At 42.9% G+C, this 22,483-nt stretch overlaps 1 protein-coding gene across 6 annotated transcripts in view; it reads right to left on the bottom strand.

Annotated features, from left to right (window-relative positions):
- The window catches only part of SULF1 (sulfatase 1), a 168,905-nt gene that overhangs the window by 79,966 nt on the left and 66,456 nt on the right, over positions 1 to 22,483 (bottom strand). For 3 of the 6 annotated variants that reach the window (XM_024102807.3, XM_065582119.1, XM_065582118.1), the window contains 3 exons: positions 18,108 to 18,167; positions 17,527 to 17,761; positions 8,318 to 8,557 (listed from right to left, as the gene is read on the bottom strand). In XM_024102807.3, the coding sequence (XP_023958575.2) occupies positions 8,318 to 8,557; positions 17,527 to 17,698 (412 nt within the window). In that variant the 5' untranslated portion in view covers positions 17,699 to 17,761; positions 18,108 to 18,167. The other 3 variants (XM_024102805.3, XM_005309794.5, XM_024102806.3) reach the window with 3 other exon arrangements.

Genomic DNA, 22,483 nt, shown 5'->3' with positions numbered 1-22,483 from the left:
CATGAATTTTGCAGCGCTGGTGCAGCTGACCTCAGGACCACCCCCAGCAGCTGGGGAAGCCCATGGGCCAGCCGCACCGGATGCTGCTCTGGCAGTTCCAGGCAGCTTGTCCCCTGTGCTGCCCTAGAGCAGCGGTCTGGGACCAGCGGTGGTGGGGCCCCAGGTTGCCCCCCACCCGGACCAGTGGTGGCGGCGGGCCTGGGTTGCCCCCGGCGGGAACGGCAGCAGTGGCGGGACCATGGGCTGCTCCCCACAGCAGCGGCAGGGGGCCCCAAGCCACCCCCCCCTCCAGTGGCAGGGGGCCCCAGGCACTCCCCCCTTCAGCAGCAGGTGGCCTCTGGCTCCCCCCCAGCTGCAGCGGGGCCCCAGGCTCCTCCCCCCTCCAGCAGCAGTCTTCAGGAGTGCCCCACTCCCAGTAGGTAAGATTTAGTCACGGGTATTTTTAGTAAAAGTCATGGACATGTCACGGGCCATGACTTTTTGTTTATTGCCCGTGACCTGTCCGTGACTTTTACTAAATATACCCGTGACTAAAACGTAGCCTTACTCATAAGCAAGTAGACAGTCAAGCAAGATTTTCTGTCAACTCCTCCTCCTCCCAGCTACTGGAGCCTATCCTGGGACTACTTAGTAGATAGCCATGTCTTCCTCCTCTTCCCCTCTCACTGCTCCCCCTGTGACTCTTAGGGCAGCACTGTGAGGCAGGAAGTGGGGTGGAATAGAATCATAGAATATCAGTGTTGGAAGGGACCTCAGGAGGTCATCTAGTCCAACCCCCGGCTCAAAGCAGGACCAATCCCCAACTAAATCATCCCAGACAGGGCTTTGTCAAGCCGGGCCTTAAACTCCTCTTAAAAACCACTGCAGTCGTGCTGAGAATCTACATATTTCACCCGCAGGAGGTAGCTAAGATGCGACTCTCTCACAGGACTAGAGGGGTTACAAAGAAACTTAGGGAGAGAAAGGACTGATGGGGAGAAATATGGAGGAGGCGGCAGAAACACTGTTGGAAGAGAAGTCATAGGGAAGGGCCAAATAGTGGGCAAAGAGAGAGACAACAGTAAAGAAAAAAAAAGAGAGATAGGAGAGAGACTGGAACAAAGAGAGGGAAAACACTACGGAGACATGTAAAATAAATGGTAATCTTGTGGCTAAAGCACAGGACTGTAGTCAGGAGTACTGGTTTCCATTCCCAGCTCTGCCACCGATTCACTGAGTGACCGTGGGAAAGTAATGTCACTTCCCATATCTCAGTTTCCCATCTGTAAAAGGAGCATAATACTAACCTGCTTCCCATATAGATCAGAGAACCTTCAGATCCTGGGATCAAAGTATTGTCATTAAACTGTTATGACAGGTGGGGCTGGTACCATCGCCTATAATTAAGGCTGTCTGACACTTCCATTATAAGGCCCCCTGTTTCAGTTGCTTACAATTTTGCCAAACTTTAACCATTTGGGCTGAAATTTTCCATTCTGTCTGCCTCTGGCTGGGTTTTTTTGTGGGGGAGTGGTGGTAGCTTTCTGATTATTTTTAATTTCAGCTAAAATAGTTGGGTGTTTTCCAGTGGGGGCACTGGGCAGGGCAGGGCAGGGGACGTAGGTAGCAAACAGCCAGGGAAATGCGGGGCAGGGAGTTGGGGAAGGGGATCACCCAAAACGGGAGGGCAGCAAACTGCAAGGGAAGAGGGGAACCACATGAGATTGGGGAAAGCAGTGAGCTGCAAAGGAGAGGGGGACCACCTGAGACTGGGGTGATGGTGGGGGTGGAAAACCATGGGCAGGCAAGGGGAGGAGGAGAAGGTGGCCCAACAGCCCAGTACAAACTAAGGAGAAGTGTGTGTGTGGGGGGGAGGGGGGGAACAACCCAAGAGGGACATGTACCCACATGTGCTTGTAAAAGCGAGTCTACAATAACAATCCCAGGATGGGTGGAGGCAGGCATCCAAGCCAGCCAGCAGATGGTCATCAGCAGGAGAAGCAGTGTGTGTGTGGGTCCATGCTGCTCCCCCACCTCTGCAGCAGCAACAAGGCAGAAGCTCAACAGCAGCAGTGACAGCAGCAATGACAGCCCAGCCCATAGAGCCACAGGTGCGTAGGACTGAGGCAGGGGATTGCAGGAAGAGAAAGGAGGATCTCATGATTAAGGCAATTGAATGCTGCCCTGGACAATTAGATCCTATCTCTGCCTATGCGATGCTAGGCAAATCACAAACTGAATTTTTCGCAGGTGATCATTAATTGTGGGTGCCTCTTTTTCTGGGTTCCCTACTTTAGGAACCCTGCTTGTCCAAACCTCTTTACCCAGCCATTCCCAAGCCCCTCCCCACCCACCTCCTGATCCAACCTGTCTCTTCCCCACCCTGACCTCCAGTAACCCCCCTGCCCACATTCTCGGTTCCGACTGGCTTCCCTGGGCTACTTGAGACCCTGGGGTCTGCTTTGCAGAAGTGCTGAGCATTCACATTCAATGGGAGCTGTGCTTTGAACACATGAAGTGCTACATAATGATAAATTCTCTGAAAAATCAGGCCCTAGATATTTCAAATTGGGCGGCGCAGGCCGAGGGATGTGCTGGCTGCGGATTCCCGCCGCCCCCATTGGCCCGGGACGGCGAACCGCGGCCAGTGGGGGCTGCGATCGGCCGAACCTGCCGCGTCAGCAGGTAAATAAACTGGCCCGGCCCGCTAGGGTGCATACCCTGGCGAGCCGCGTGCCGAACGTTGCCGACCCCTGGAATAGACTATAGCCTCAGGCAATGCACATATTTAGAAGCAGCTCAGCAAAGCTATGGGGCTTAGGAAGCCATTTCTATCTGTAATGAATAAAACAGATTATGGCTCAATGGGTAAAAAGTCTCATTAAAAAGCAATGCAATTTTCAGGGGACATCTTTTCACTATTATATGTAATGGCAGCAAAGATAAATGCAGATTTTTGCATTTTAATAAGACAGGTTTTATCTGCATTTTGGCAGTTTTGCTAACTGTTCCCAGGAGACAGTGTTATTTTTAATGACATGTATAGTAGTTTGCTACATTGGAATAACTGCAGTCTGTGTGACAATGTTCAATTAAGTTTATGCAAATAATGACATGGCAAGGTGAGCAGTTATCTGGATATCCTTATGGCTTTGGAATGTTTTTGTCACAGCAAAAGATAAACATTTGGCAAAGTGCAAGCATCTAGTATAAATGCACTCCTTAAAGCTTGTCATTGATTTTTACTTTTCTCCCTAACAATTAGCTAAAGGTCTTGAACTGGATTGGGGCCTAAAATAATGATATCTAAGGGGTTGCCCAGGTGCAAGCCTTGGGAGAATTTGACCCAGGAATTTTGTGGATTCTGAGGGCGAGATTTTCATAATTTACTAAGATTCACCTTCTTGCAATATCAAATATATTTTATATAGATCTTTTTCCAACTTCTTTCTTATATCAGACTATTTTGAAGACACTGTACCACAGAATTAGTCATGCCACTACCATCTGTGTTAGTGGGTGTCATATAGCTAGACAGTGTAAATGCACTGCAGACACATTCCTAGTTTTTCCATAGACCACAGGACATCTATTGCATACAGGCTGCATGCATGCAGGCTGCATCAACCCATTGATGTTTGCAGGGACATTTCTGACTTTAACAAAAACAACCCCCACCTCCCCCAAAAAAACAACCAATAAAAAAACCCACCACACCTCTAAAAAGACATAGTACAGTAAGGTTTACTCCCCGTGACCCAGACAACTGTTTTAGGTAGACAGCCCACTTCCTTTAACAAAACTAGCTATGAGGAAACCATTTACTGGAGTTGCAAAGAACTGTTTGTATGAGATTTCAGTCCAGACGCAGAATGATTCAATGCTTTTGGGGACAGAGCCCAACACAACTGAAAGGCCAGTACTATTCCAGTCAACTCCTCCTCACTTTCTTCCCATTAACCTAACAACAATTTTAAAACTGAAAACTTTTGTTTTTTTTCTCTCCAGAGGTTTTTTTCCTGGTTACAACACTACTTTGCAACAATATAGTACCTCTATCAAATCACAAACAACAATTAAGGTTCATAACACCGCTGAAGAATATTATAAGCGGTATTCCACTTATGCATATGGGGAAATTGAGGCACAAAAATGAGTTTAACCTACAGCTTGCCCAAAGTCACAAAGGAAGTCTGTGACAGTGCCAGAAATAGTACTCAGATTCTTAGTTCCCAGTTCTGTAACTTAACCATAGTACCATATTTCCTTATGATTAACTCAAGTTTTCTATTTTTACAGCTTTGGGGGTATTTCCTAGTATCTGTCAGTGTTATCATTGTAACCATAAAAATATTTAGGGTTTAATAACTATAACTTGAAACACAGGTTGTTAACCCAGTCTTTCTATACATAAACAAAATGCCTTTATTATAGGCCAGGCTGGTAGCACCACCCATTTTTTAGGGTTGCACAGTCCTTCCCATTATAAGACTCTTTTCAGTGGCTTATAACTTTGCCACACTTCAGTTGTTTGGGCTGAAATTTTATATGTCATTGTCTGCCTCAAGTGGAATTTTTCAGCCCAAACCATAGCCATTTCCAAAAACAAGGCTAGGTTTTTACCATGTTAAACATTCCAGTGAGTTTTTCTTTGAAAAGCCCTAGCACCCCCATTCTTTGGAGCAGGGCCTTGAAATTTGTAAAGGGGGGTGATCTTTCTGTCAGGGATGTGTTTTTTGCTGTCCCTGCAAAAATCTATCCTAATCTGGCCTAGTTACAAGCCTTTGAAAAACATCAGTTTGCCCATGCTCAGTTGAGACTTCTTGGATTCCCTGAAAATCCTGTCAGAACTGAGCATGTTCCAGCCTGGGGTTGAGCCGGTCTTTCCCTGCAATGGCAGCTCAGGGCTGTGCCAAGTCAGCACCAGAACTGAGAGCAGGAGCCTCTCTCTCTTCTGGTCTCAGTGATCTACCCCCTAATGACCCAGGCAGCGTGGAGGCAGACATGCAAAACCCGTGAAAAAAATGCAGAAATTGGGCTTGTTTTTGGCTTAATTGGCTTGTGAGTTCTTGTTGGCTAGTTTTGGGCTTGTAGCTTGTTGTTGCTTCTTTTTGATCAGCTCCTGGCAAGCAGGGGCGCGGGAGGGGGGAAGAGACAGAGGTGCACAGCTGGCCCACCACAGTCCCAGATTGCTTGCCAGGGGGAATCTAGTCACATAGGGTGTTGGGTTCTTAGGGACTGGCTTGTTTTGGCCTTGTTTTGAAATGGGATTAGCTTGATTTTTGGCGTATTGTGAAAATCGGGGTGCTTATTTACTGTGTGAAAGTTGGCAACTGTGTGTGGAGGAGGAAAGCTACCTGATTCTAATGCAGATGGGACAACACATAGACCTGGGGAGAAGACATGGGGAAGTAGACTGGAACAAGGAACTTGGGAGGGGATGGAAGTTGGGACTGGAGGCTGGCAAAAGGGGGAGAGGGAAACTGGGACTGGGAGCCCAGGGAAGAGGCTGGGACAAGGAGTGAAGAAGCAGTGGGAGGAGACACTGAGATTCAAGGAGCCCAGGGAGGGAGATTGGGACTGGAAGCCAGCTGGAACAGGGAATGTGGGCAGGGAGGTTACTGGAGGTCAGGTTTGGGGAGAGACAGGTTGGATCAGGAGGTGGGTGGGGAGGGGCCTGGGAATGGTTGGGTAAAGAGATTTGGACAAGCAGGGTTTACTTCATGGGGGAGAGGGAGCAGGGGAAGAGACACTAGGACTTGATAGGCAAGGAAATTGGAACTGTGTGAGAAGCATGAGGAATGGAGAATGGACTGCCTAGGTGAGAAGAATGGGACTGAGATGAGGAGACAGGAGTGGCAAAGAACAGGACAGGTAGGAGGGGACAGGGCAGAAGGGATCAAACTTGGGGGGGGGGAATAGGTAGAAGGGTCTGTCTCCACTAGAGCATACTCCTAGAGCCTGGAATGGAATCGAAGATTGTTGAATCTCACCATTTCTCTGCTGGCAGCAAATATCCATGAAGTCCCCTCTAGTACTGGTTGACACAGAGCCTGACAACCTGCTACTGCTATCCAATATTCCTTTATCTTAAGTAGTAGGGGTCCGTGATAGATCTAAATGTTCCAACCCTGCTGATGAACCACGTGGGTGACAATATGATGCCACATGATGGATTTTCTGTTTTTTCCGATTTTTTTAAAGCTTGGAAATTACACACACAAATAGCATATGATCATGTAATCAAAGACTGTATCATAATGCATACATACATACAAGGGAGGCAAATTAAGGTTGCCCAGGGAACCCGAGCTTTTACCTCACAAGGGAGTCTGCTATTGCTATCAATTTTACATGGAAGGCATTCAGGTACTTTTAGTGATTAGTGGCAGTACAGAACCCTAAATTAGCTAGCTAGCTAGCAAATACTTTAAAAACACTAAGCAGTTTTTCAGGTGGATGTGGTAAAGGCTTGTGAAACAGATCAGATGTGGATTACTAATCCATAAATCAGGAAATGTTTCTAGCACTTAATCCAGAATCTGAAAGCAGTGCTACAGAGCAGACTTTAGCATCTAAGGGTATGTCTTCACTACCGGCCAGATCGGCGGGCAGCAATCGAGCCAGCGGGGATCGATTTATCACATCTAGTCTAGATAAATCGATCCCCGAGTACTCTCCCCTCTACTCCAGTACTCCAGCTCGGCGAGAGGCGCAGGCGGAGTCAACGGGGGAGCGGCAGCAGTCGACTCACTGTAGTGAAGACACCACGGTAAGTCGATCTAAGTATGTCGACTTCAGCTACGTTATTCACGTAGCTGAAGTTGCGTAACTTAGATCGATCCCCTCCCCCCCCCGGCCTAAGACCCATACACAGCAGAAAAACAAAGGGCCTAATCCTGCCACCCTTACTCATGTTGAGCAGTACTTTACTTCACTAGTAATCTTACTGAAATCAACTGAACTTTTCAGAGTAAAGTAATAGACCAAAAGAGGATAAAAATGCTTGGTCAGTTTTGTATTTTAAACAAGATCAAGGAACTCTGCAGGACTGCCAGCTTTGCCAGAGAGAGTTGTATTGGGGGGGAAGGGGGTGATGAAGGGGAAGCAAATTGATTTTAGGATGTTAAATGCAGCAGTGCTAGGAGAATTGGTATAAAGAGACATTCATTCTCTCACTGTATGCTTTAAAAGTAATCAATTCCTGTGCCTAACCTGTTAATGGAGACAAACTTCTTTGCTGCCAGATACATTGTAAAGATATCTACTTCTTTGGTCTTATAAAGGAGAGTCTTTATGGTCAAACAATACGACTGGACAAACTGCACCCTGATACCTTGCGCAGCTCCTGTATCTTTATAAAAGAGTCAGGCCAGAGCCTTACAGACTTATTCTTAAGGATCGATGATGCATATATGAACTGGAGGTTTTACATCAAGCTGAAGCATAGATGAGAGGGATAAGAAGAGTTCTTTGCAGATAGAAAAGGGAGCGCTTGACTACGGAAAACTACCAAGAATTTACAAGAAAACTATTAAATCTTATTGCTGCTCACCAGAACAATTCTTAAATTAGGGATTCTCAAACTGGGGGTCAGGACCCCTCAAAGGGTCATGAAGTTATTACCTGGGGCGTTGTGAGCTGTCAGCCTCCACCCTAAACCCCGCTTTGCCTCCAGCATTTATAATGGTGTTAAATATATTTAAAAAGTGTTTTTAATTTAGAAGGTGGGGGTCGCACTCAGATGCTTGCTATGTGAAAGGGGTCACCAGTACAAAAGTTTGAGAACCACTGCCTTAAATACATTCAGTTTCAGAAAATGAAAGTGAAGATTACCCCATATTAAAGTTTAAATTCTCATCTTCATCTTGTTTCACTCCCACCATACGCATCTTCACTCCTAGGAGGTCTTTGGTACCAGTTTCCACAGTGGCCCAAATATCTTCCCTCATAACTGCTTCTCCACAACTGGGCCTTAATACTGACCATAATCATGGCAAGGGATGCTGGCTCAGCATCACAGTGCCATGACGATGCACGTCTCTCACCTAGGTGTAACTGCTCAACAGCCTAGTCCTCACATGAGACATCCAGATATGAAAATATGCTTCCCAGTACAAGTGGGATTCCTTATTCAGTCTTAGGCGGTAAAACTGGCTAAGCCATTACAAATAGGCAGTGCCACCCTCACTCATGACACACACCTTTTCCCTGCTCCAACACTGAGCCACTGCTTTGCTCCTTAAACCTAGTTCGAGACCACATTTGCCAGTTACTGTATACCCCCCATAATGTCCACCATCTTTTGCTTTAGCAAAGAGCTGGAATTGTCTCTTACCTGTCCGATAGCCAGTGTTGTTGAGATACACTGCAAAGGTACGTGGTTCATGTGTTGCCTGCCAGGAAGGAGAAGAGCAGTTTTCATTGTTGGTGTATATGTTGTGGTTGTGAACGTATTTCCCTGTCAGCATGGAGGACCGAGATGGGCAGCACATTGGGGTGGTTACAAAGGCATTGATGAAGGTAGCACCTCCATTCTCCATGATCCTTCTAGTCTTATTCATCACCTGCAAGGATCCTGAAATAAAGAATAACTGATTTTACTATACCATTGCTAAGAAAAATCTAAAAATACATTTATATCGTGTCACCTGATTTTTAAGTATACAAATGTATAATTACATTTGCCTTCTGTTGTTGGCTTGGAACATTTCATTGGCTAGCTCTAATTTTAAAGGAAAAGTAAACATTTTAGATCATGTCACCAAAAACACTTTGCAAAATTCTAGGAAGTTTGAGCTCTTTTCTTGCTCAGTCACAAAATACAAGTGTAGACTAATCTGATAGGCAGATTCACAAGCCAGCATCCGGTTGAACATTATTGTGCAAAGATAGATGGTGCCATAGAACACATCAACAAAAGATAAGTAAAATAGGTACCATTCTAAGAATTAATAAGCTCTATTTGACATTGAAGACTCTCAATGAAATTCTCTCCTTTAAGGGATAAGAAATTTTAATATTTGCCCCAATTCTAACTAATTTTTAATTTGATTTAGAACTTGATCCTGCAGCCCTTTACTCATGTGAATACTCCTAACTCATGCAAGTTGATTCCCACTGAAGCCTGGGACTTCTCAAACATGCACTATTTATAAATGGCTATTTGACTTCTCAAAAGGATTAAAAAAATATTGTTTTACTGCAATACATGCAAAACAAATAAACCCTTACAATAATTAGCGGAGCATTAGGCTTCAATAGCTTTTGCAGACACCCAGCCAACAGTGATTTAATTATACATTTATCAAGTAGCAGGCAAAGCACAGAGTTATTTTTTAAAAATCACACTAAAAAGAGACCACATGCATTGACAATAACCTCACTGGGTGAAATCTGTCCCCGTGCAGAGGAGCTGCACACAGGCCTCTGCAATACCTCAGTCCTGTGTTCTGAGTCAGTTTAGCATTTGTGGTTGAATCAGCAAAATAATTTTTGATAGCAGTCCCAACCAAACTCGTGTTCATTATGATCATATCATTATGCATAGGTCTAGCCTAAGGACTTGGACATGGTTATCTTAATTTTATTTTTTTAACCCTTTGAAGCTCAACAAACTCATGTTACAGAAAAAGATGAGGACGGTAGGTAGGATCTTCAGGTGTACAGCAGCCTCTTGCTGTGAAATGGTGAGCCTGGTTGCTTGTGCTGGGGTCTGTGAGTACTTGCTGATAGCTACCAAAGTTTTGCAATGGTCAGTTGTCCAACAAGCCAGGAACTTGGGGGAAAGTGGGGGGCAGGGATGGCAATAGGCAACCGTCACTGAGCGGTTTTGTACTTTTACAGCTTTGGGGATTTTCAGAAGTGGATTTTAGCTTCTCCTGTTATATTTTAGTTTACTTTGCACAGCTGACAGCACTTTGCTTACAGTCAGTTTTACTGTTCCCCTGTTCTTCTGTATGGGTCTATCACAGAGCAACAGGAAGAAGCAAAATATTTAAAAACCATGAAAAATGGGCTTGTAAAGTCACAAAATTGCCAGGAAGGCTCAGGGCCAGGTGTAGTCTTCGGCATTTTGCGAAGCCCGAGCTCGTAAGCTGGAAAAGTATGCCCCCTGGCTGACACCCTGAGAGCGAAGGGCTATGAGGTGCAGATGGACGCCCTGACTGTCAGAGCCCTGGGCGCCTGGGACCCCTGCAACGAGTGTGTGCTGCGGACCTGCAGGATCGGTCGTCGCTACGCACATCTCATGCGGCGCCTCATGGTCTCAGACATCATCGGATGGTCCAGGGACATCTACATCGAGCACATCACCGGCCACCAACAGTACCAGGAGGCGTGAGCCAGAGTGACATCATTTTCCCACTACGAGAAAGGGACCAAGTGACCTTCTCCGTTGGATTATATGAACTGGAACCATAAACTCCCTAAACATTAAATCTCACCAAATGAGGGTCAATCCAGCCTCATCATCATATCCACTCATTATACTCCACACCCGAACATAGCCACTTTATGAACTTCATACCCTCATATCTCAATGTCTGTACTTTGACCCATCAACCTTTTACCCCCAATCGAGGATATTGCAGATTATGTATTCCTCATGCCACTTTATCTTAAACCAAACTTTGCACCCTCGATAATCTGTATGTTATTCCCTGATAACCAGAAACTTCTATGCTCAAACTTTGTTCACTATTTTTTTTTACATCATCTTAATAAAATTTTTAAATCTGAAATTATCTTTAATTATTTTTTGGACTGTCAATTAATCACAGTTAATTCACATGATTAACTAAAAAAAGTAATCACGTTTAAAAAAATTAATCGAGATTAATCACACTGTTAAACAATAGAACACCAATTGAAATTTATTAAATATTTTTGGATGTTTTTCTACATTTTCAAATATATTGATTTATATTACAACACAGAATACAAAGTGTACAGTGCTCACTTTATATTGTTATTTTTATTACAAATATTTGCACTGTAAAAATGATAAAAAAAGAACTAGTATTTTTCAATTCACCTCATATAAATACTGTGGTGCAATCTCTTTATTGTGAAAGTGTAATTTACAAATGTAGATTTTTTTTTGTTACATAACTACACTCAAAAACAAAACAATGTAAAACTTTAGCACCTACAAGGCCAATCAGTCCTATTTCTTGTTCAGACAATCGCTAAGACAAACAAGTTTGTTTATATTTATGATAGATACTGTTGCCTGCTTCTTATTTACAATGTCACCTGAAAGCGAGAACAGGCATTCGTATGGCACTTATGTAGCCGGTGTTGCAATGTATTTACGTGCTAGATATGCTAAACATTCGGATGCCCCTTCATGCTTCAGCCACAATTCCAGAGGATATGCTTCCATGCTGATAATGCTCACTAAAAAAATAATATGTTAATTAAATTTGTGACTGAACTCCTTAGGGGAGAACTGTATGTCTCCTGTTCTGTTTTACCCACATTCTGCCAAATATTTCATGGTATAGCAGTCTCGGATGATGACCCAGCACGTGTTTGTTTTAAGAACACTTTCACAGCAGATTTGACAAAACGCAAAGAAGGTACCAACGTGAGATTTCTAAAGATAGCTACAGCACTCGACCCAAGGTTTAAGAATCTGAGGTGCCGTCCAAAATCTTCAGAAGTCTTAAAAGAGCAACACTCAAATGCGAAAACTACAGAACATGAAGCACCAAAAAAGAAAATCAACCTTCTGCTGGCGGCATCTGACTCAGATGATGAAAATGAACATTCATCCGTCCTCTCTGCTTTGGATCATTATCACACAGAACCCATCAGCAGCATGGATGCATGTTCTCAGGAATGGTGCTTGAAGCATTAAGGGACATATGTATCTTTAGCGCAGCATGCACGTAAATATCTTGTGAGAACGGCTACAATAGTGTCATACGAATGCCTGTTCTCACTTTCATATGACACTTTAAACAAGAAGCAGGCAGCATTATCTCCTGCAAATTGTAACCAAACTTGTGTGTCTGAGCAATTTCTGAAGTAGGACTGAGTGGACTTGTAAGCTCTCAAGTTTTACATTGTTTTATTTTTGGATGCAGTTTTTTTTTTGTACATAATTCTACATTTGTAAGTTCAACTTTAATGATAAAGAGATTGCACTATAGTACTTGTAGTAGGTGAATTGAAAAATACAATTTCTTTTGTTTTTTACAGTGCAAATATTTGTAATCAAAATAAATAAAACGTGAGCACTAGACACTGTTCTGTATTGTAATTTAAATCAATATATTTTAAAATGTAGAAAATATCTAAAATATTTAAATAAATGGTATTCTATTATTGTTTAACAGCGCAATTAATATTTTTAATCGCGCAATTAATCGTGATTAATTTTTTTGATTGCTTGACAGCCCTAATTATTTTTAAACAATTTAGTAGATTTCAGGTTAACTAGTTACCCCAAACACTGATTTGTTGTTTTTTGTGGGGTTGACATATTAGTTTTAGCAACTGAAATTTGACTTAGTCTTTTGCATCAAATTTCCTTTTTTTTTTGTTAAAGTGGGAGACTGAAAATGAGGTATTGGTGTTTTTAACTCAGTGGGAGTAGGGTTGACAACCCTCCCAGATTGGCCAGGAGTCTCCCAGAATGGGCCTCAATCTCCCGGCTACTGAAGCCAATCTGGGAGATTTAAGCTCCTAAAAGTCCAGTGGCCCGTGCAGTGGGGCTAAGGTAGGCTCCCTACCTACCCTGGCCCCGCGCGGCTCCCAGGAAGCAACCGGCATGTCTGGCTCAAAGGCGCAGGAACCGTGGCCATGGGAGCTGCAGGGGTGGTGCCTGCAGGCAGAGGCAGCACGCAAAGCCGCCTGGCCAGGCCGCCCCTGAGCCTAGGAGCCAGTCACTTTCCAGGAGCCGCCCGAGGTAAGTGCCACCCAGCTGGAGCCACATCCCTTCCTGAACCCCGAACCTCCTGCCCCAGGCTCAAGCCGGAGCCCCCTCTCTCTCCCTGCCCTCCGAACCCCTCGGCCCCAAACCCCAGTCCAGAGTCCGCACTCCCTCCCACACCACAACCTCCGGCCCCAGAAAATGAATGAGGGTGGAGGAGAGTGAGCGACGGAGGGAGGGGGGATGGAGTGATGGGGCAGGGCCTCAGAGAAGGGGCAGGGCAGGGGCATGGCCTTGGGGAAGGGGCAGGGCAGAAGGTGGGGCAATGGTGTTTGGGTTTGTGCGATTAGACAGTTGGCAACCCTATGTGGGAGCCCTTACATCTCTCCTTTGAGTAGTCTGGTCTGCCATAATACTTGTATATGTGACCTTTGCAGATGCACACTTTGCAGGATTCGGCCCATGGTGAGTAGTGTTCATTACCCTTTCACAGATGCTCTTTTCACCCTGCAAACTTGTATAGAAATGTGTATAGGAAAATATTCAACTAAATATAGCAAATAGCAGGGATTTAAAGATACAGAATTTTTTGAAAGTAACTGCTCATTTCTGCTGCTGCTACTACTGCTGCCACAATACATTACTGTCAATGGAAAGGCTCCCTTTCACTTGAATGAGAGTTGGAGCTGGCTCTTAGTTATTTTATTTATTCCACCAGGTATGCACTTTACGAAACTGATGCTAATAGATTTACCCCACTGGAAATCAACACTTCAAAGGCAAGTTAGGCTGCATCCTTTTCACATGAAAGGGGACTGATGGTCCCTTACTAAAACTCAGTACGTTGTTTATTTTTTGTTTTTTGTTTTTGTCTAGCTCCCAGTACCAAAAGTAAGCGAAAGTGTCAATGGGAAATCAGGACCCTGACACTCAGTCCCCAGGAACAATGGGGAGAGGCCAATGCTCCAGGTCAGCTTGATTGACAGGGCGGGCAGGCTAATCAGGGAGTCGGGAGGCTGGGGGGTCCCGTCCTCTGTGGGAGCTGGAATTGCCTCGGTCAGACAGAGTGGGGTTGAGCTAAGGAGAGAGCAGGGGCCCGAGCTGTGCTGGGAGCAGAGGCATAGAGAGCAGACCTGTGCCGGGAGAAGGGCTGTAGCAACCAGAGCCAGAGGGGCCAGAAAAGCAGCCCAGGTAGCAGGTCAGTGCTGGGAGCAGAGTCACAGAAGCAGCCCGGAGAGCGGACCTGCGCTAGGAGGAGAACTGTAGCAACCAGAGCCAGAGGGGCCAGAGAAGCGGCCCAGGGAGCTAGAGGCAGAGGAGCAGCAGCAGTGCTGGGGCAGAGTGGAGCTGGGGCTGGGGCTGGGGCTGGAGCAGTCCGGAGCTGGGTGTGGTGGCAGCTGGGGAGAGCGAGGAGGACCCTGGGCAGTGGGCCCAGCGCAGGGAGATGCCCCCAGCCAAGAGGCTCTGCAGGACAGACTTGGAGGGGGATTGTAACCCCTCTGGGGCAGGGGCGACGCTGGGAAGAAGGGTCCTGCCACCTAGAGCCTGAGGGCATTTGGCCACCGCTAGAGCAAGTGTCTGACCTGCAGCATCCCTGCAGCACAGATAGGGCTTGACAAGGAGGCCTGGGACTGTGAGGAACAGACTGTGATCTTCCCTTACATTCCAGAGACGCCGATTGTGATGTCCCCGTGCCACAGAGCAGACCCTGTGGATAGGATCCCACTGATCATTACATACAGTTCAAAGCAAATACAATTTATTAAACAGCAATCAATTTAAAAAAATAAGGAAAAAATGGGGAAGGTTAAAGGAAAATACACAACCCCACTCTGTATTCTTCTGTATTTTCAAGCTCTCAGTGGCCCAGCTTAGAAGATGCTATTTCTCATATGTGAAAAATAATACATCTTTGTTCCCCATTCATAAAAGCAGATTAATTTTGATTTCAAGAATAGGTCATTATGTTTATTTTGTGTGTGTGTGGGGGGGGATGAAATAAAGCCACAGTATTTCCCTCTTCCCACTATACAGGTATCAATTTGCACACACTATAACCACAGTTCCCAATCTGTGGGTCACAACCCCAAATCTGGTACCTACAAAGATGTTTTCCATCAACTGGAAATCCCAATGAGATTTTATGAGTCCCATATCCTTTGTGACATTATACATTGTATAATGTATTGTTGTACTGGGGGTGGAGTGAACCTGTGTGTTACAGCCATTCATTCATTCAGGATAAATATAAAAAAGCTATCGAGCACATTTATGGAATAGATAGCTGGACTCCACCCCCCAAAACATAGGCCACATGCAATGCTGCACAGGAATCTGAGCTATCTGGGTGGAGGGGTTTGATTGCAGGCTGAATGCAAATGGAGGGGACTGTTTGAGGGAAATTGTGAGATTGAATTGGCAGAAACACCATGAAGAAAGACAGAGAAGGCAGCTAAGAAGAAGTCCCAGAGACAGCCAGAGAAGCACTCGGGTAGCCTGACTCCGAAAAAAAAAAAACAGTGAGAGAGTTTGGGTAGAGTGCTGGCTGGAAAGAGGCTTGGAATTGTGAGCAAAGAAACTGTCTCCTGGTGTTTGATTCCTACTGTGTTCGGGGTAACAGGACTTCCTTGTACATTCCTTGTAAAATACACAAAGTTGCATCAAAGAAACAGCGGACTCCATCAATTTCTCCTAATTGAAATAAGCAATTCGCAAGGCCCTGAATATTGGCTAGCTGCATGGGTCACAAGGGGTAACATTATTATGCACTATCGTGCACTCCGTGGTACTTCCCAGCTTTCTGCAAATTATGTTCTGGATTTTACTTCACTGTTCTGCATAACTCTAGGACAGAGGGGCAGAGAATTTTACATATTTTGCTTCAATGATTCTACACTCAGAAGGCAAACACCTTCTATTACAAAGTATGTGATTTGCATAGTTATCCAATATATTGTGCTCAAAATAGAACAGAGAATCATTGATGTTGGAATACTAAAAGAGTTTGTTTCATTCCATAAGTCTTAGACCCTCCTGATGCCATGGCATAAGCAACTCTAAATATTTTAAAGGGTGTGAAACTCAGCTTTGCCCACGTGGGGTCATAAACAGAAAAATGATGACTCATATGTAGAAAATAATGTATCTTTAAACCTTTCAAATAAGCAGAATGATCTATTGTTGAAACTGCAAAATAATATGACGTGTCTTGGGGCCAAATCCTGGTTCACTGTGCAAAGGGTATGTAAATTTCCTGTGTATGGGAAAACTATGCAGGGATTGTGGAGAACAGAACATTCCTTCAATCCAGTGGTAAGGCATATGTACAAGCAGGTTGTGGTGGTTTCATCATGGGCCTGCAACACCAGCCACAGCCCTCTGTGAATCCCTAAGCAAGTTTCTGAGTCAGCAGTTCCAGTATGTGAACAGAGAGATTTACTACATCCTTGCTACTCTCCCAGCATACCTACAATCCCCTCTCCATGGTCTTGTGAAGACAGCTGCCAGGAAGCACTGTTCTGTGTGCACTTTCTTTTCTACATGGCCTCTACAGCCTGGCCCAGTGCCCAGTGGAAATGGGCCCCTGTTTAGCCATAGAAGGAAGGCCAGGGCTTGACCCTTGTACAGAAATTTCCAAAATGTCTGTAACTAAAAGAAACAAATCTACATAATAGCTCTAGAATCTCTTAGACTAATAATGTAGGATTGTTTATAACCACTGGATGGCCATTTATTACGCTGCATGGTTAAATAAACCAGTGATTAGAGAAGACACAAATAAAATAGATTAGACAGACAGCTCTAAGGGCTCAATGGGAAAACTCACTATGCCCAATGACAGGATTAGCCCTAAAATAAGAAATATGAATTTATTATTTGTGAACTAACAGCCCAAAAAGTTGTACAGTCATTATCAAATCATAACAAATACAAAAATGCCCATAAAATATGCCAAGAAGATGATCTTGAAGAAGTCCATATAAATATTTTAAACATTTCCCCCCCCCCTCAGAAAATTCTGAAAAAATCATTTCCTACATGTTGTCCAAGTTGTGATCAAATATTGCATATACACGGGACAACTAAACTGGCCTCCTTTCCTGTACTTCACATGGTATGAAAATAGCTTGACTTTAAACATATTTAAATATTACATATAAATAATATAAGCTTGTGATCTGAAAGTAGGTCAAGTTTGCATGTGTGTGTAATATATCAGATCATATACTATATATGACAAAAAAATATATAGCTTTTTATCCATCTGGTACCATGCAATAGGTAACAATAGCTTCAACTTTTTAAAGAGTTATATAAAAGCAGATTGTCAGAACTAACTTAAATATTATGAATTGAATTGCTTGTTTTTTTTTAAACTGTTTTTGGTCCTATATGTTTTTACATACTGTATTCCTCCCAACCTCCTAGGTTAACATGGCTGACTGTTAGGTACTTATCCCCTAAACTGGAATTAGTTGAGTTAAATCAGGTGAGCAATAAAATGTATAATACAATTTTTAACAATATAATTTCCAAATCCGTGAACCATGTCTAATAACATTGCAGAACAGGCACATTTTTTAATATAATTATCATGTATATAGCAGAAGTTACTGAAATACATGTGTAAAGGAAACTGAATAGCAAATAACATAATTATGTCTCACCAAGCTCCACATCTTGGTCATCTGTTAGTACGAGAATAATGTTGGGTCTGATATTTTTTCGCTCCTGCTGCACACGTCCTCTGAACCTTGGGGATTTGACAGTAGTACAGAGACTTCTTAGCAAGCCAGTACTGAGCACAGTCAAAAGGAGTGCAAAGCAATAATACTTCATTGTAGTTTCAATATCACAAGCAAAATAATTGTCCCAAAATGTCTGTTCCTTAGTTTTCAAGATCTGTGGAGAGAAAAAGATTAAAACTGAAATGCTGCCAAAACAGTGAATAAACTTGCAAAAATGTTTGGAGAAAGGCGATATTCAGAAGTCAAAACTAGCAAATATAGAGTAGTGTGACAGTAACTCACATAGATTAATGGTAGCTTTATACTAAGTCATCTTCTGAGAATACACTTGGACATTTTGCAACTTCACTTTTCATTTTACTTTTGCTCCAAGTTAGTCTATGGACTGCATTTTGTATTCATACAACTTCCAATGTACACCTCACACTTCACCTCCCATTCTTTTTTTTTTTTTTTTTTTTTTTTTTTTTAAACAGCACGGTGTTCCTTAAGTACAGTACCTGGGTATAGTAATGAATTGCTATGATGCACAGCTGTTCAGAACATCTGTAGGAGGAGCCCTAAAAGAAGGTAAAAGCAGAAGACATGTTAGTCAAAGACCTCTCAACTTATTGTGCTCTGAATTAACTTTGGAATTGCACATCAGAGCTTTTCTTTCGTCCACTAAACAAGAAAAATAGAAGAAATCTACATTCACCATTGCTTACATAATAGCATATCTTCCTTGTTGGTTAGACTGCACCTTTGTGTTTAGAGGTGAAATATATAATCTTGTCACTGACATATGTCTTTTACAACGTTTATAATCACCCTGTGAAACTCTCAGAATAAGAAGTGTTAATTTCAGCTGGATGGCACACCTGGAAAGCAATAGAATTATTTTAGGTTAACTCACCTGCATGAGGTATTAAACACTCATGAAGCAGACAGAACAGCATGGCTGTCATTTGTAATCTGCATTGTATCACTACACTGAAAAGTCATCTTTCTACTGACAGAGATCTCATATTAAGTGACGTCCGGACAATCTTACCCAGCATTGTGAAAGCACATAACTGTCTCTCATCAATCAACGATGGAACTGAGTGCATCATCTATAATGCACAGTACCTCCTGCAAACCCTTCTCCTCAATACTCCCTTTTCAGATTCAGCTCAGTATGCCTCTCAGAACCCCCCTCTCGGTGCTTGTCAGTCAAACAGCCTTGCTATTGTAAGACTTGATGCAAGCACAGAAGTTTTGCTTTGCTGCAGCAGATCTAAACCTGCAATTGAAAATGATTGATTGGTCTTGGGACTAAAGGTTAGCCACTTACACTTCAACATTTTTTGCATGACTGACTGAAGCCCTGTGAAAACATCACATTACACAATATGGGAAAAAAGCTTGGAGTAATGCCATCTCACTTTAGGGCATTAACTTGCTGAAAGCATTTTTTTTTAAATTTTTTATTTAGGGTCCACAGATAAACTGCAGAAGCCTCATAATTTTTTTTTTTTAAAAACAAGTCACATGGGAAAGTCTGCATGGGAATTGGCCTGCACCAGCCTTAATTAGAACGGAGCACTATTCCTCAGAAGGTCAGCACTCTCACACCTGAGACTTCATATTTAAACATGCAGCATTAGCTAGAAGCAGACAAACACCTAATTTAATGGGCGCAATCCATAACAAGAGAAAAAGGGGCCCAGCACTCATCTAAAAATACAACAAAAGGTGATATACATCTTGTGCGGGAGAACTTGACACAGACTGCTAGAAAAAGGATACTGTGCTTGTTTTCACACACACCTATTATTTTAAGCTTCACAAGATACCCGATAAACAGTTTCATACTGCTCACTCTGCAGGTTGTAATGACACCAGAGGAGTGTGAATGTCTTTCAAACAAAAATCCAAGTGTCTGTTGCAGAGTAATCCTGTCTTCCATTGTCTGTTCACCAACAAACATTCTGGTCTATGATTGACGTTAGGGCACTGCAAACCCAAAACGCAGGGATCGGCATTTAGTGTTAAATACCATTTCAGTGATTACACGACACTCAGATAAGTAGACTGAAAGTCTGTAATTAGGCTGGAGTGACGTTTAAAAATACTTCAGTTTTCACATATTTGTTCCAACTCACAGAAAAGCTGACAAAGAACAGGATCACTGGAGAAATAAGCATTTTTCTGACAGACACCACAGGCTTTTGATGCAAAAGCAAAAATATAGTTTCCCTAACTGTCTGATCATTAAATAGCAAAACTTTGACTCACCTCACAAAGCCCAAAAAGATGTGTGAAGTGAGAGTCAATGTTTAGTTTCTTATATCAGTTGTACTGTACAGCAAACTTTTTCAGACAATGTTGACCCAGAAAGTGCAGTCATCCTGACTGCACTGAGCAAACATTGGCACCAACATGTTTGAATAATCCCCCGCAGTATGAACTGCGAGTTCCTGACAATTACACCTCAGTGCTAATAAAATTTAGAACAGTCCAAACCAACATTACCAGCTATTCTTCAGCTTGTTTGGGCTCCACTAGTCAGTCAGTGAGGTAAAAAAAAATTCTTTAGCCTTAATTTATATTTTATTAACCAAACATCCTTGTTAGACAATTCTTTTCTAGAAATAAAAGTATGGCATTACTTTCCAACTATTTAATTTCTTTTTCTCTTGATAAGGGAGGACAAATAACTGAATTGATCTAAAACTTTAAAAAAATAGCTTAATTTTATTTTTAAGTGACTCTTGTGCAAAAGCACAGAAATACAATCGTTGATTACTCAGAGCGCTGAATAACGGGTATCCCCCCCCCCTTTTTTTTTTGCACAGACAATTCTTTATTCAAAAGTGACCTTTAAAACCTTCCATCCTCTCACAGGCTGGTTTCCAGCTCCAGAAGGCAATGAAGTACAGAAGAAAACAGACAAAATGCAGAGCTTGATAGAGGAGACAAGGATGCAATGTTTGTGTTGGATACTCTTTCAGAGCCTACAAGTGTCCTTAGAGACATAGCAGTTTGTCTTGAAAAAGTCAAAAATAGGAGAGGTTTTTAAGAGAGATCTTTTTTCTTTACACATGGCAAGTAAACTTAAATCATTGTGCAATATCCAAAAGTCAAAACCCGACTACAAGTTCCCTTTCTCCAGACAGGTAAATGAGAACATTGATTGTAACTTAGATACATGCTATATGGAAAGTTTAAATATTTTTATCAGCAGAACATACATAATGACAACTGAAATCTCAGGAAAATGGAAAACAAGAGCAAAAGAAAATTCAAAAAGACCATCTTTCCTCATTTGGATGTAATTTTTAGTTCAGTGTCACACTTTTTTTTTTTTCATTTGAACATTAGGTCTTAGCTTGAGTTCATCCTTCTGGTGTGACAAAAATGAAAACTTAGCACTTCTGCTGGCATCCATATTGGTATTCTCAGAAGACAGGCTATGACTGACGGACATGGAGAATGAACTGCTCCTCATGCAACCCTTGAGATAATTCCTCCAGGGGAAGCTTAAACTACATCAATGTAGCAGCGGGAGGAGACAGCATTGCCACGGTTTGTGCTATGGGTAAAGAAGGCTTCCCTCTCCAGGGCTGTCAGTTGGACAACTTCGCTGGAAGGGATGAAGGGAGGAAAGGATAATGACTTTACAAGCAATTCTCACATTTCACATTTTGGCCAAAATTGTCAAGAGCGACTAGTGATTTTGGTGTCCCCACTTTTTAGTGCCTGACTCAATATACCATAGGGGAGGGCTGATTTTCAGAAAGAGCGGAGCACTTTCCCTCTGAAAATTGGACTCCTTTACAATGTCTCAAGTTGGGCACCCAAAAACTGAGGAACCATATATCACTAGTCAATTTCATAGCCTTTATCAATACCAGTACTATCCTGGAAATGTTTTGGTTTTTTGATTTCTATCATATTTCTTTATAGTACTCCCTTGCAAACAGTATGAATAAAACTCTGGCTAGAATTCTCTAGTTTAAATGCCACTTTTCATACACTTTGTATAATATCAATTACCCACTAAATATTCCTAAGTTTCTTTCTTCATTGTATACTTTAGAGGCCTAATGGCAACTCTGCAACCAGAGTCCTGGAGACGAGACCTCGAAACATCATGAGTCCCCAACCTGCCTTTTTCCAGCAGAGGGAACCTGGCTTACTTGTATGGATCACTCATATGTCCCTAAATCTAAAGTCAGGCTTGAAGATAGTGAGCTAAGAAGCTGTGTGAGTGCCGCTGTGTATGATCATGTCACCCTCCAATGGCTTTTCCACAGACATGATAACGGAGCAACTTCTACCAACTAAGTGGGGAATCTCCCGTATCACTGGTGGTATATCCTGTGGTAATGGAGCATTAGAACAAGGATTGCAGTCCTGGCTCTCCAGATATGTGTGCTCTTTCTAATAATTGTCTGTTGGCTACAGCATGTAAATTAGTTACAATAGGAATCCTAATGCAAGAAGCTTCTGCCCTCCTTATGTACTGGATGGTTTTGTGATTAAGAGTTCTATTCCCATCTTTGCCACAAAATCCCATTGGACAAATCAGTCTCTCTGTATTTTAATTTCCCTGTCTGCAAAAGTGGGCTAATTAAATATTGGTACTGTAAATGCATGTTGTGAACCTTAATTAACATTTCTAAGGTGCTTTGATACCCCATGATGGAAGGTACTATGAAAAAGCAAAGCAAGTTTTATTATTAGTAGTAAGGATACTAAGGATTCCAATATTAAAGAAAATATAATAACCACCCATGGCATAACCGTGATGGCCTCACCATAGCCTATATTACAGGCTGCTTTATCTCCACTACAAGATAGGCCACCCTTAATGAATGGAGAGGAGGAGAAAACCAAAACACAATCCCAG

This window comes from Chrysemys picta, chromosome 2 (genome assembly GCF_011386835.1).
Source record: "Chrysemys picta bellii isolate R12L10 chromosome 2, ASM1138683v2, whole genome shotgun sequence".
Classification (NCBI taxonomy): Eukaryota; Metazoa; Chordata; order Testudines; family Emydidae; genus Chrysemys; species Chrysemys picta.
Note: the sequence above shows the minus strand (reverse complement) of the source record. Positions and strands in the feature narration are given on the sequence as shown.